The following is a 13100-nucleotide window of genomic DNA, read 5'->3' on the forward strand; positions in this document are numbered from 1 at the left end:
TTGAATACAAACCCACTTGTACATAACATGAGGGCACCATGTATAATTATTGTAAATGATTTTACTGGATTTAAAAGTATTTTATACACAATCATAATTAACAATAGTAATCAAAATATAATAATAATTAGTGCTGATTTTTCAGTTATCTGCATAATACACACTTTCAAACAGACTTTTAATATATTTATTGTGTTCTTGTATGATTATTCAATTGTTCTTGATTGCAATTCCATTATTCTTCTCCCAAGGCTGGCATTGTGTTGCTGCAAGTACCTGATCATGTCAGCTTGTCTCTCTAACAATTCATCCAAATCTTCACCATCTCTGAGGAAACGAAAGGACATAACATAAATTCACTTTTAATTGAGTGTGACATGCTAATTTTAGTACCGTAGGGCACCTTTTTTTCGAGGGCTGTAAATTTTGCAAATTTATGCTGTCTGCCATCTTTAACCGTAATTATTTCAAGTAATTTTTGTGAATTTTCAAAAAATTGCAAAATCCGCAAAATTTACAGCCCTCAGAAAAAGGCACCCTATGGTATTATTTTGTATTGGGTTTGTCTTTACTACATGTATTTTTTTTAAATTTAGCTGCTATGAATTTGTGTCGCTATCATTTATGGTTTAGCTAAAGCACAAGATGCCACTCAAAGTTGATTGCTCTATTAATTCAATATTTTTCCTTCTCTTACCTGAATCCAACAGTAGTGAGGGTGGCTGTTGGTGAGTTTGCCATTGATGCTGTGTCCTGTATAACATCAGGTGGGGGACGACGAATATTAAACAAGACAGCTTGAACTAGAGAAAGAGAGAGGATGGATATTACAACCACATGATGGTCACATGACTTACTGATATATATCATTAAAGCTATTATTGATATGAACATCTCTATTCCAACAATAATGAACATAAAGTACTTGACTCTAAAGGAAGCTGATGAAGTTTGATCTACCCTATCCTTAACACTGAACAGATACAAAACTGAGACAAATATCAGAAGCACAGCAGTGCCTATAGAAAGGGATTAAGTCAATATTGCATCTATATTACCGTATAGCGCTTTAATTTTGCGGAGCTAAAATTTCGCAGATTGATAAAAATCAATTTTTTGCGGAAATAACTTTTGCGGATTCACAATATTAGTGCCACACCTTTAATGGCAATTGAAATTTTAGTGGATCTTTAATTTCGCAGTTTCATGCTAACCACAAAAATAGCGAAAGTTTAGCTCCTCAAAAATAAAGTGCTATATGGTATATGCATGTCAACAATATGTGTGCTAATAATATTTAATAATATTTTTAACGATAAGATTCTGGCTTTACCTAGTGACATCATGATGAATGGTATGCGTCTTAGGTTTTTCATCTTTCTGTAGAATTTAAGGTATCCTTTTCTCCTTATGATCTGGTGCTGCCACTGAATGATACGATCCAAAACAGCAATAGCCAGCCACAGTATTGCATGAGCCTGAAAGAAGCAAAAATAGATGAGACAAGAGAGAGAGAGAGAAACAGGGGAGGGGAAGAGAAAGAAGAGAGAGATAGACAAACAAGAGAAAGTAAATAAGAAGAAATAATAATAAAAATGCAGGTAAGAGTTTTTTTAAAGTCATTACCATGCACATGAATCCAATTAAGAATTTATCAAAGCAGTTCTTGTAGATGACAGGAAGGTGTGTTTGATTGGCACAATGATCACCAGCATTGCGATCAGAATTGACAAGACCAACAATTCCACCAACCAAATAAACCAACTAATAAAAGAAATAAAATTTTAATATGTACCAAAAATGTAAATTTTGGATGGGCTATAGCTATCAATAACTTTTGTTGGGTAACTTTTAGAGACGTTTTTTGAAATTTAAAACAGATGGCATCTCTATATAAAAGTAGATGGCATTACCTGGGTACCAGAAATGCCTTGTCTTATATCATTCTATGCTTTTTTTTAAATTACATTCAGAAATACATGTACATGTACATGTATCAAAAAGAATTGTTTGCTGAAATACTCATGTATTAAAATAATTGGATATTTTATGATTAATTTTTAAAGCTGCTCTATATGCTACTAGGCTAGTCAGCTCATGAAGCATGCTTTATTATTAGTAGAAACTTGAATTATAATTAAGATTACATGTACATTTATAATCAAAATGAGAACACTTACCAGTACTATAACTTCAAATATTGACAGGTATCCTGTTATGATGTGCGTGTGTCTGTGGAGTGTATCGTCATCTGCTGGCTGCTGTCTCACAAGTGGTGAGCGATCGGTAGCACTATCTGCATCATCCGAGTCTTCAAACATATAACCCTTTAAATATTGAGAGAGAGAAAAAAGATAGGAAGAGACAGAGAAGAAATAAACAAAAAAGTGAAGAGAAAAAAAATAGAAAAAAGACTAAAAGTACGTATGTGTGTTGAGAGAGAGGGGGAGACTATCTGTTCCTATTACTAATTCAACAGATGTCACATGATGTTCACAGACACACTATCTTAATAGAGAAATACAAGATGGGCCCTCAATAGGATCAATAGCTACACTGACAGACACCATGTACACTAGCATACAGACAATACATGGGTCTGAATGGGATTGTCATTCAAAATTTGAATACACAAAACAACCAAATTCAATTTTCAAAACCTACATGCAGCACATGTACATGGCAGTATAATGTATGTAATGGAGACAACAAAAATCAAAAATTTTATCTAACAGCAAATAACTGTCAGTAAAAGATTACGCATACAACGATAAAGCATAATAGTAGTACTTAAAATAGTGACTAAATATTTGATGTGATATCTCTCCATTCATATACCAATAGGATGAGTTATTACACAAAATAATATTTTATTTGTTCTATGATAGGTACAACTTATACAGTACTAACTACAAAGAGCTACTCTATCAATCTTGGACACCATTCCAAATTTCCATTACCAATTGTTACAACTAAATCATACTTCACCTCAATATACTTAGGCTTCTTCTTAATAGGGTAGAGCTCAGAACAAAAGTTGCACCAATTTTTCTTGTTGTTGGTAAACTCATCGGACAGATCTGCAATTGTCTTTTTATTACGCTGTTTGGAAGGACTGGTAAAGTATTCCATGTGGCTCATAACTCTCGACTACTTGACTGGTAACTCACAACTAATAGGCAGTTCATTATATGCAATGTCCCTGTTACTATTAATAGGAACAGTGGGAGGAGCTTGACTCTTACACACATACATTCTATTCTTAATTCCATTTAATGGTATGTATTGCGGGTATTTTGAGTTTATAGTGAGTTTAAGAGATGTAGAGGTAGACTTACTCCACTGTTGTTTCCATCTCCGTTGACTAGACTGACCATTTTGAGTCCAAAATGCCGATGCTTTCAGTCGAGCTTTCAGTTTTCCAAGTCACACCTCATTGCTTAATTAAAAGTTATTAAACCTCTTCAGGGCGTGGTCAAACTTATTAAATTTTATGATTTATCATTATGATTTTATCATAGATAGATCTATTAGAGGAGATGATAGTATAGTTAATTTTAATTTTTAGAGTAATTATATATTACCTTATCTTATCAATATCATCTTATCAAACTATTATTATGAACACATTGTTGTATTTTTACATAGAGTTAGAGTAGGCTGTAAGCATGATAGCTCATTGATTAAGTTATCACGAGTTGCCATAGCTATTTCATATTACTTGAGTTTCAATTACAGCATTTCTGGGGTTACGTACACTACCAAATCAGGAATCAAAGACTGGACCCCAGTACGTCAAGTCAGACGAGGTCATACTAGACGTACTTCTCGTTCTCACAGTCCGCAATCCGGTGATTCTGATTCTGACACCGAAAGTCTAATGGATATCCCTCCTTCTTCTAGTGTTCATTACTCAGTTCGTGATGGTCAACCAGGTCTGTTTTTGGCTACTCCTAGGATTAGAATGTGGACTCCCATAGCTGCCCGGACTCGTCTTAAAACTAAACAAGCTTCATAGTTATACATGTATTATATATAGTTAGTTTCTTAAGGCTCTGCCACAAGTTGGTATGTGTCCTTCAGGCTCACCCTTTTAATTATAGTCTTTCATGTTTCTTTGTGTCATTGTGTGTCTGTAGAGTCTGTAAAGTTTTAATAATAATAATAATAATAATAATAAATAATAATACTGTAACCCATTAAATTGTGATCCATAAACTTTTGGCCTAATTTTACCTCAGTTCAGTGTAAAAACTGTTAAAATTATTGAATGCTGATATACTTATCATTGTAAGAATGTTAAACAAAAAGTTTTAAAATTATTTGGGTTCACAGTTTTCTTTCAGTATGTCCTTTTTGTCTGTTTTCTATTTGTTGTTTTTGTTTAACTGTATTTTTGTAAATTTTTACCGAGTGTAAAAATGGAGTTTAATTTAGCTGCAAGTTAGACTTCAATGCTGAGTTATTTGGAGCTAACCATTGCAAGCTAATGGATTTTGTGCATCTGATCTCACTTACCCAGTCCAATGATAACAGACCCTAAACCCTAAACTATCAAGTTGGACCAGTTCTGCATTGGGTGGGGCGCATGAAAGATTATGAGCAAAGAAATGTACAGGAAAATATGGGTTATCACCTTTCTCCTTATTATGTTTCTCTCTGTTACGGTTCTATTTAGCTGCTTTAGAAACAGACCTGCTCGTTCACAAATGGTAGCTGTGACCAGAAGCAGGCAAAACAAGCCGCTGGGCCCCCGCACTAATTGGTCCGGACTGTCCTTGGAATGTTCTTCTTGGCCTCTCAATGACACCTTTCACTACAATTCTCCAGTTGAGAAACAATTCCCAATCGCTTATGTGGTACTCATTCACCACCAAAAGTCAATATCTGCAGTGAGGCAGTACATGCGTCTACTGAAACATCTTTATAGGCCACAGAACTTGATCTGTCTACATATTGATCGAAAAGCTCCTCAAAAATGGATAAAAGCAATAAAGAAATTTGCAAGGACTTGCTATCCAAAGAACATCATCATGCCAAAAAAGTCCGCCAAAGTTGTTTATGCATCCCCCTCTACTCTCAATGCGCACCTGGTTTGTCTGAAGGAGCTGCTCCAATACAACCACACTTGGAGATATGTAATTGATCTGCATGGAACTGAACTACCCCTTGTTACAAACAGAGACATAGTCGAGGCTTTCAAAAAAGCAAATGGAGTCAATATCGTCCCATTTGGTACTGACATTGATAGTATTGGCAATTCTACATTCACTCACAAGCAAATTACTCATAAAGCAATCGTCTCGATAGTTACCAACAAAATAAAAATCACTGATAGAAGTTTGAGTTTGGTCCCTTACAATTTGACATTATATAAAAGTGCAGATGGACCTACAAGTGCTTTTTCTAGAGATTTTGTGAAATTTATATTCTCGTCTCCTAAAGCTATAGCTCTACGAAAGTATTTACAAGACGTCATGAGTGCTGAGGAGTACTTCTTCAGTACACTCAACAACCTTCCAGAGGCACCAGGTGGCTGGCTCAAACGGAAACAATTAAATTTTGAACTTCCGAAAGTTTCAACAAGGGTATTTCAACAGAATAATAATAATCCTAAAATATGCAGGGCTAAACACTACAGGCATAACATATGTGTGGTTAGCACTAGTGATATCAACTGGCTAGAGCAGAGATCAGAAGCTAGGTCACAATTCTTTCACAATAAATACATTAGTAGCTACAATAAGGGGATCATGGATTATATAGAAAGAAACCTTGTTTTCCGAAATGAAAATGAAGAAATCAATGACTATTTATCTGTATTATCATAATTTTAGTGTTTTATGAATAATAATAATTTGTCATATTAGTAACAATAAGTGATAAGGAGTGCTAATGATGGCAATCATCATGATAGTGTGAACAACAGAGTATTGCTAGCATCTGTTTCGACTTGAGATGACTGTGACATTTATAATAAATTTAACCACAGCGCTATCATAGTACCTTAAATCCAATGGCCAAAGCCATTTGTATTACTTTCTTAAGATATTCATCTTTATTCTCTTTTCTCAAATCAAGTATGAATCTATGAGCATGACTAAAATTCAATATTATAAAATCTAATGTACCTAGCCGTTTCACATATCAGTAAGCATCTTTCATTCATTACTCTGTCCAGTCCATTGACAGATGTTAGATGATGTATCATACTGAAATAAAAAAAATGATATAGCTAGCCTATGTCTTTGTGCTCAAGTATGGTACATGTACTCTTAAGATAGTCTGGGGCTGATCACCAGACTACACTTAAGAGGTTTAATAGATCAAATTATGAGGCACTGATAATTAACATACCTGTTTGAGAAAAAGGCACAGTGGAATAATTTCTCATATTTCGATTTCTTTCCCAGTTCTGTTGCTGAATTAAGTGGTAGCAATGTGACTCTAACTGAACCTACAAGACAATGAAGACATTATTAATGATCAATACAGTCTTGCATAGCCAGTCTGTAGGGCTTAGGTCTGGTTTCCATATAGCCATACAACAGCCTTACAACACAGTTGCAACAATCATGGAGATAGAATGCTAACAACAGAATCAATACAAGAGCTGCAACTACCGGTATATGGAAACCAGGTGTTTGTAGTTGTAAGGTGTTAGGCTACCTTTACACAGCAACAAAAGGGATAAAACCTGATAGAATCTTGATAGAACTCTATCAAAACAAAGGTGTTCAAAGTGTATCTTTTGCCTTGCTGTGTAAACCCAGCTTATACAAAATTCAATTATGCGTACCATCAATCAAACGACCAATAGTGTCATTAGTTATTTCTTCAATGCCTGAGTCAGGATTAGAGGAAGAAGAGCTGGTTCCAGTCAAAAGTAATTCTAGCATAGAGTATACATTATGTTGACTAATCTCCTGAGAGCTCTGATAGAGAAGAAAGATAAGGAAAGATATAAAATTAATTATCTAGTGACACATTTACTTTCACGTATTTATCATTTGCTTTCTTCAACATCCTCTCATCATCACAATAGCTTCCAAATGCAATGAAGGGACTGGTCACAATGTCTCCCCAATATCCACGTTGACCAACAAGATCTCCATCTCTATTGTGAAGGAGAGCGCCATTAGCAAGCATACGGTTACTGATGTCGTAAGGAGCATCATCACGCAGGTGAAAGGCTACTCCATCCTCTCTCCATTGTATATACTCATCATTGCATATCAATGGGACCTATTTGGGAATTGGGCAGTGCAGTAAGTTGTATGATTGTATAATGTTTAGTACCATTTCTTGAAGCTTCATGTGATAGTCCCAATCAAAAACTCCTCTGCGTGAGTCGTACCTTTGTGCAAGATGATGCCTTAGCCTTTTGTCCCTATACACATAAATGGAGCACAATTAAAAAAAAAACATTGAAATTGTTTATGTTGATGCAGTATTGATTTTTGTGGTGTTTTTGTGATTTCAACCTTGAATAAAATAAATTATCCCAAGCCAGGTTTATATTATAGTTACACAAGATAGAGTATTCTTGCGTACCATCCAATACATCAATAAAGTCAAAACAACCATCAATTAATACACTTTTACATAAGATGTAATGATTACTGTTTTTGTGTAGTCAATGATACCAAGAGTACATAATAATGGTAATATTAGAGTTTAGTATTATGTACTCTTGATGATACCAGATTTACCAACCAATGCTTTTCTATTGTAAATGTCTTTTCATCTGGGTTTTGCCAAAACTTGAATATACCTTCTAACATGTCTCTTTCCTTGAACTAAGTAAAATGAAAATAAGGAAACACAATTATAAAGTTTACCTTCAAACTACTGAGATCAAGAAAGGGGATTAACTTGTTAGAGGGATCAGTTACAAACCTAAACAATTCAATAACAATAATACAATATAACACAATGTTACCAATGCACATTTTAACCTAGCAGAAATAAGAAACCAATAAGCTTAGTAAATGCAGTCATTATTATCAACTATCAATGTTGTTGGAGTAAAATACTTTGAAAGAACTTTAAAGTAATTAAAGTTTTAAAAAGAGCACAATTGCTTAACCAGTCCCTTGCTTGCCAAAAACAGAATGCAAGGTCAACTTCTATAATCTATATCTAATAAACATAAACAAGGAAATCCATACAGTGTAATCTACTAAATGTTCCGATATCTTATGGACTGAACTATTATGCCACAAAATATACACACAGGCACTATGACATTAGTCTTGCATAGCCAGACTCCTCCCCTTTTTGACATTGGGCACCCCAACGTCAAAAATGGGAGGAGTCTGGCTATGCAAGACTACTATGACATTGCTTCAAATGCACAAGAAATATCAATTTTCTGTGTCTTAAAAAGTACAAATTATTCATGCTGCAAAAATTTTATAGTATCAAAAACAAAAAATAAAATTAACACCTTAGCAAAATTAATCCCCTCCTAAAATTAAACCAAAAAATAAAATTACTGTATATCCTTAAATAATAGCCAGATATGAATAAATGCAGGGGTAGCAATAAAATTCAATTATAAATATGCAAATCTACTAATCTAGCCTTAACATAATGTACTAAAGATGCCTTGTAGATCCTTAGTTTCCTTAACTCATTTGCGTGAAGTCACAGGTTTAAATTTTCTGTGACACAAGTGACAAGTACATGTATTATTTTATTTAAAAAATTTATTTCGAGGTCCAAATACCATTTTAAGAAATAGACGCCCAGCCTGCTTTTATTTAAGGAAATACGGTTAGTACTTTTGAGCTGTTGTAGGGTTAGACCTGGGATGTAACCAGAGTTCCCCCCCCAAGGCATGCTCAGTGAGCTAAAAAGCATAATACAATCAAAATTTACATGTACATGGCTTTTAGAGGACAATTTTTCTGAATCAGCTCAAACTTGCCACACAACATAAGAACATGTACATGTATATGTATGAATAATGGAGAAGTCTTTTCTAGTAATTTTTAGCAAAATTTGTCCAAAGGGGCTTTGGTCTAATTTTTAATTAACTTTAAAAATTTAATTTTAAAACTTGCTACAACATAGAACATGATACCGGTATGTATCAGAAAAATTGCAAAATATAAAATTTTCTGCTTGTCATTTTTGGTAAAATTTCGCCAAAGACAGTAGATTAAAAATTTCAATTAAACTTGGTTAACTTGCTACACAACATACATGTAAGAGCATGTACAGATGTATATGCATCGGGCAAAATATAAAAATGGAAAATTTCAATCGTAGCCATTTTTAGTAAAAATTGGCCAAAGACCATAGTACAGGGTCTTTGGCATAATTTCAGAGCAACTTTTAAAATTTGTAAAAAAATTAATTTTGATTGGAATCAGTCAAAATTTTTATACAGGACATGAACATTTACATGTATATGCATTAGAAAAAAACTATTATTAAAAATTCTATTCTAGCAGTTCTTGAAAATTAACTTATATAGTACATGCATATACATGTACATAGCATTTTGTCAAATTTCAAAGAAACTTTAAAATCCACTGACAAGAACACTATGCCAAAATCCTGTCAGAAACCTTGGGTATAATTTCACAATAATTATTATTACCATGAGTGTAGCTAGCATTATGTCAACCCATCCCTGATTCAGTTACAGTTCTCTAATTGTTTTACCTAATAAGATCATCAGCTTTCTCCTTCAAGTACTGAGCAGTTTGAGCTCTTACTAAAGTATTACCAAAAAGTTCAAGAAACAGTTCAGTCTTTTCTATGTAAAAATAGAAAAGTAAGAATCCACAGTACTGGTACCTCAGAAACTAAAAATAATTTCCCATTAATACCTCTTATTCCTATCTTGTCACTCGGCTCACACAGCAGGCTAAAAAACAATATGTGTCTTGCTAAAACTTCCAGGTGGCTCTCAATAACATAAAACTAAAAAGAAACAGTATGGCATGCAATTGATACTACTTAATCAGTTTATTGTTATGCAGACCCCAATACTTGCATTAATTTTACATTACTCTCATTATCCACCAGGCACATTACCCTATCACAATAATTTAATAGAGGATATGCGTACTAAGTATATTTATTGCAAAATAAATGTATTTATTGCGTACCGTAATAACTTTCAAGATAAAATTAACTCTTTGGACGTCAGTTTGCCAATGGCAGCAACAGAGAAACAATAGAAAAAGCATCTGTTCCAGGAACTCGCTCTGTACTTCTTGATAGCAATCTTTCAGGTGACTACTAGACCCCATTAGATCCTCAGGATGCTTTCTAAGCTTCCAAAAAAGGCCACAAAAAAAACTCTTAATAAACTTGACATCCAACATGGTGGCCAATTTACTGTGGAGGTTGGATAAACGGCACTTAAAAGTTATGAATATACTTAGCACACATACCCTCTATTGCTCACCTAATCAGCCCCACCAGTGACATGGGAAACAATGAAATAATAAGTTATCGTGTTGCATTGTACTTAGTGCAAATATTATGTACGTACGTGAAGTGATTTTTTAGGATTATTAGTCACAGTTCTCAAAACATGTCTGATGTCACCTGCTCCTACTAGAAGTACATTAACAGTGCTGTCACAATCAAGGTCTGCAAAATATAAATTTCAAACCTAATAATTATCATAAAATTATTAACTTATTTTTCCATGGGGAAACAAAGAAATTAAGTCAAGTGCAGGAGTAAGGCCCCACCAAGTCACAGATCCAAATCCTTCAGCCATGACAGTGGGCGATACCAGATTAAGTAATTTTAATTTATAAAACCATAGATATTAATGTGCTATTATTCATCGATTAACGTATAACAATGGGCAGAAGCTAATGAATAAATTTAGTGTATTCATAACGCAAGTATTGCTCGTGCTTGGCATGTGCTATGCCCGTGTGCTCTATTGTTGCTCTGCGACCTTTTTGCACTTTGCTGCAACTAGTTTTACCAGTAACAAACTGGTTTGCTCTCTTTTCATGACTTCATCCTCTACGGCCACATGCAATCACGCTACAATTGTTCCAATGCATCCAAATAGTGTAAAAAGGGTTTCTAATACTGAAAAGGGACCTTCAGGGTAATGAAAAACCCTTACTGACATGGTCCTATAAGGCAAGTACTAATGATATGCACGCCCACAACCGATGCCAATATATAATTGATGATACCACCCGTTCTAAGGTCAAAATCCCACAAGCCGGCTCGCGATACTGTGACAAGATGACTTTCTGTCTAGGTCTATCAGAGAGAAGAAACTCTCAAAATTACATCAATGGAATCAGACTTCCTTCTTTTATAGAGAAAAAGATGCTAGAGGACCTGGTGGATTTTCCACTGCAGGAAGATGACCTTTTTGTGGTGACTTACCCGAAGTCAGGCACTGTCTGGACACTTCATTTGACGACTCTCATAAGAAATACAAGCAACGCAGCGCGGTCTGAGCATCTGGTAGAGCAGTCGATGGTTTGGCTTGAACGTGAAGGAAAGGAGGCTGGATTGGTGAGCAATTAACTTTTTCGCATAAACGCATGCGAAACTGAAGTTTCGGCGCGAAATCCAAGTTTGATTCAGTTTTCTGTTTCATTTGTAGGCACTGCCATCTCCTCGTAGATTTGCAAGTCACTTGCCTTATCACATGGTGCCAGGCGGTGCACCCGCCAGATCCCTTGCTAAATACATTTATGTTGCACGAAACCCTAAAGACGTTGCTGTCTCTTTCTACTATCATTTGTTACGCATGAAAAGCATTGGAAACTTAGAATGGGATGAGTTTTTCGAAATGTTCATTAGTGGAAGAACAATGTTTGGACCTTGGTTTGATCATGTGCTTGAGTGGTGGCAGAATAAAGGTCAGACAATTACGTACATCATGATGGTAATGAAAATAAAAATGAACCTTCTCACTACTATGAAATCCAAAATTTGAAAATTTTGTCGGGGAAATGAAGTGTTATACTGTATAACTCTTGTTATACATGTATGCAGGGATAAGAGAGAGCAGGTAGGAATTGCACTCATCTTAATTTGTGCAAGAAGTTATGTACGTGTGTAACAAGACCAAAGTTTCCATGCTGCAAGCACAGGCATTTCTGTACACAGACTATGCATGCATGTAATATCAGACTCAAGACATGCGTGTTGTGCCTTTCTACTTTTTCTATTTCAAGATGCAGACTTTAGTATAAGTAATACAAACCCATATGTAATTACTGGTCATTCGTAACAATAACATTGTGATCTCATTTTATTGTTTTTTTTTCTTCTAATAATATTCATGTATGCAGATGCTGAAAACATTCTGTTCCTAAGGTATGAGGACATGAAGAGGGATCTCCCAGGGGCAGTGAGGAGTATATCACAGTTCATGGGATATGATCTTGATCAGGCTACAATAGAGAGTATTGCTGAACAAAGCTCATTTGAAAACATGAAGGCAAATCCAATGGCTAACCCTGACAATTCAAAGTACGCTAATCATTTTAAAGAGGATGCAGGTTCGTTCATGCGCAAAGGAGTTATAGGCGACTGGAAGAATCATTTCTCTGAAGAGCAATCGGCCCGATTTGACGCGGAGTTTGCCCGGAGAATGGCTGGCAGTGGTCTGGAACTAGCTAGTTACTGAACTTATCACGGGCCAAGACTTGCATAAACAGCTGTAGCTAATTTTGTTAGCGTATTTTCATGCGTTTTATCAATTATCTATATATTTTTTCAGTGTTATTATAGGTGTATAAAGTAACACCTAGGTTATTAATTTTAATTACTTGTTTTTGTTTTTTCCTGTTAGGTATTTCTATGTCCACAGTTATCATGGGCATGAAGAATGTCATTTTATAATCAGGATTTTAATTAATAAAAATTTTGACCTGCAATTTGTTGTTGTAATGGTGTAATCACAATAGTCGCCTTTTGGCATTACCAGCATTCCACTTCCTAGCCTTACTACTGACACATGAAATCCTTCCATAGTGACAATTGCATAGCACTATCTTACAAAAATGACATCAATACACACTTTCTCCCTGCATGATTGTACACAAAGCACAAACAATAGACAAGAGTCATTGAGCTCATGAATGTCCAAA

General features: G+C 34.9%; 3 protein-coding genes across 6 annotated transcripts; 1 reads left to right on the forward strand and 2 right to left on the reverse strand.

Annotated features, from left to right (window-relative positions):
- Window positions 1-137: 137 nt before the first annotated feature.
- LOC100631747 (transmembrane protein 192-like) lies at window positions 138-3452 on the reverse strand. Of its 2 annotated transcripts, none has more exons than XM_003387729.3 (7): window positions 3339-3452; window positions 2181-2327; window positions 1627-1764; window positions 1334-1478; window positions 858-1019; window positions 698-803; window positions 138-327 (listed from the first exon to the last, which is right to left on the reverse strand). In XM_003387729.3, the coding sequence occupies exons 1-7, from the start codon at window positions 3375-3377 to the stop codon at window positions 207-209; spliced, it is 858 nt and encodes a 285-aa protein (XP_003387777.1). In that variant the 5' UTR covers window positions 3378-3452; the 3' UTR covers window positions 138-206. The 2 variants fall into 2 exon arrangements, with proteins under 2 accessions (XP_003387777.1, XP_019853933.1); XM_019998374.1 differs by lacking the exon at window positions 3339-3452 and adding an exon at window positions 2989-3319.
- Window positions 3453-5761: 2309 nt separating this feature from the next.
- On the reverse strand, window positions 5762-10836 carry LOC100640711 (dynein assembly factor 3, axonemal-like). Of its 3 annotated transcripts, none has more exons than XM_011406644.2 (13): window positions 10663-10836; window positions 10514-10614; window positions 9843-9936; window positions 9676-9769; window positions 7842-7899; window positions 7717-7799; window positions 7300-7390; window positions 6994-7245; window positions 6800-6935; window positions 6358-6457; window positions 6132-6212; window positions 6007-6088; window positions 5762-5962 (listed from the first exon to the last, which is right to left on the reverse strand). In XM_011406644.2, the coding sequence occupies exons 1-13, from the start codon at window positions 10745-10747 to the stop codon at window positions 5909-5911; spliced, it is 1311 nt and encodes a 436-aa protein (XP_011404946.2). In that variant the 5' UTR covers window positions 10748-10836; the 3' UTR covers window positions 5762-5908. The 3 variants fall into 3 exon arrangements, with proteins under 3 accessions (XP_011404946.2, XP_019853932.1, XP_019853931.1); XM_019998373.1 differs by lacking the exons at window positions 10514-10614; window positions 10663-10836 and adding exons at window positions 10125-10356; window positions 10413-10503; XM_019998372.1 differs by lacking the exons at window positions 10514-10614; window positions 10663-10836 and adding an exon at window positions 10125-10500.
- Window positions 10837-11044: 208 nt separating this feature from the next.
- Window positions 11045-12769, forward strand: LOC100640839 (amine sulfotransferase-like). The gene is made up of 3 exons (XM_003387716.3): window positions 11045-11514; window positions 11606-11864; window positions 12300-12769. The coding sequence occupies exons 1-3, from the start codon at window positions 11143-11145 to the stop codon at window positions 12635-12637; spliced, it is 969 nt and encodes a 322-aa protein (XP_003387764.2). The 5' UTR covers window positions 11045-11142; the 3' UTR covers window positions 12638-12769.
- Window positions 12770-13100: the final 331 nt, after the last annotated feature.

This window comes from Amphimedon queenslandica, unplaced genomic scaffold (genome assembly GCF_000090795.2).
Source record: "Amphimedon queenslandica unplaced genomic scaffold, v1.1 AMPQUscaffold_13322, whole genome shotgun sequence".
In the NCBI taxonomy this organism is placed as follows: Eukaryota; Metazoa; Porifera; class Demospongiae; order Haplosclerida; family Niphatidae; genus Amphimedon; species Amphimedon queenslandica.

What these genes read in the sequence shown, in the direction of transcription:
- LOC100631747 (XM_019998374.1), bottom strand. Translation starts at nt 3,141, where the DNA reads ATGAGCCACATGGAATACTTTACCAGTCCTTCCAAACAGCGTAATAAA. An exon ending in ATTCATCATGATGTCACTAG is followed by an intron (nt 1,020 to 1,333) that starts GTAAAGCCAGAA and finishes CCCTTTCTATAG; the next exon opens with GCACTGCTGTGCTTCTGATA. An exon ending in CTCACTACTGTTGGATTCAG is followed by an intron (nt 328 to 697) that starts GTAAGAGAAGGA and finishes TCGTTTCCTCAG; the next exon opens with AGATGGTGAAGATTTGGATG.
- LOC100640711 (XM_019998373.1), bottom strand. Translation starts at nt 10,343, where the DNA reads ATGTTGGATGTCAAGTTTATTAAGAGTTTTTTTTGTGGCCTTTTTTGG. An exon ending in TTTACAATAGAAAAGCATTG is followed by an intron (nt 7,391 to 7,716) that starts GTTGGTAAATCT and finishes TTATGTGTATAG; the next exon opens with GGACAAAAGGCTAAGGCATC. An exon ending in CTGATATGTGAAACGGCTAG is followed by an intron (nt 6,089 to 6,131) that starts GTACATTAGATT and finishes TCATGCTCATAG; the next exon opens with ATTCATACTTGATTTGAGAA.
- LOC100640839 (XM_003387716.3), top strand. Translation starts at nt 11,143, where the DNA reads ATGCACGCCCACAACCGATGCCAATATATAATTGATGATACCACCCGT. An exon ending in AAGGAAAGGAGGCTGGATTG is followed by an intron (nt 11,515 to 11,605) that starts GTGAGCAATTAA and finishes TTTCATTTGTAG; the next exon opens with GCACTGCCATCTCCTCGTAG. An exon ending in TGAGTGGTGGCAGAATAAAG is followed by an intron (nt 11,865 to 12,299) that starts GTCAGACAATTA and finishes TCATGTATGCAG; the next exon opens with ATGCTGAAAACATTCTGTTC.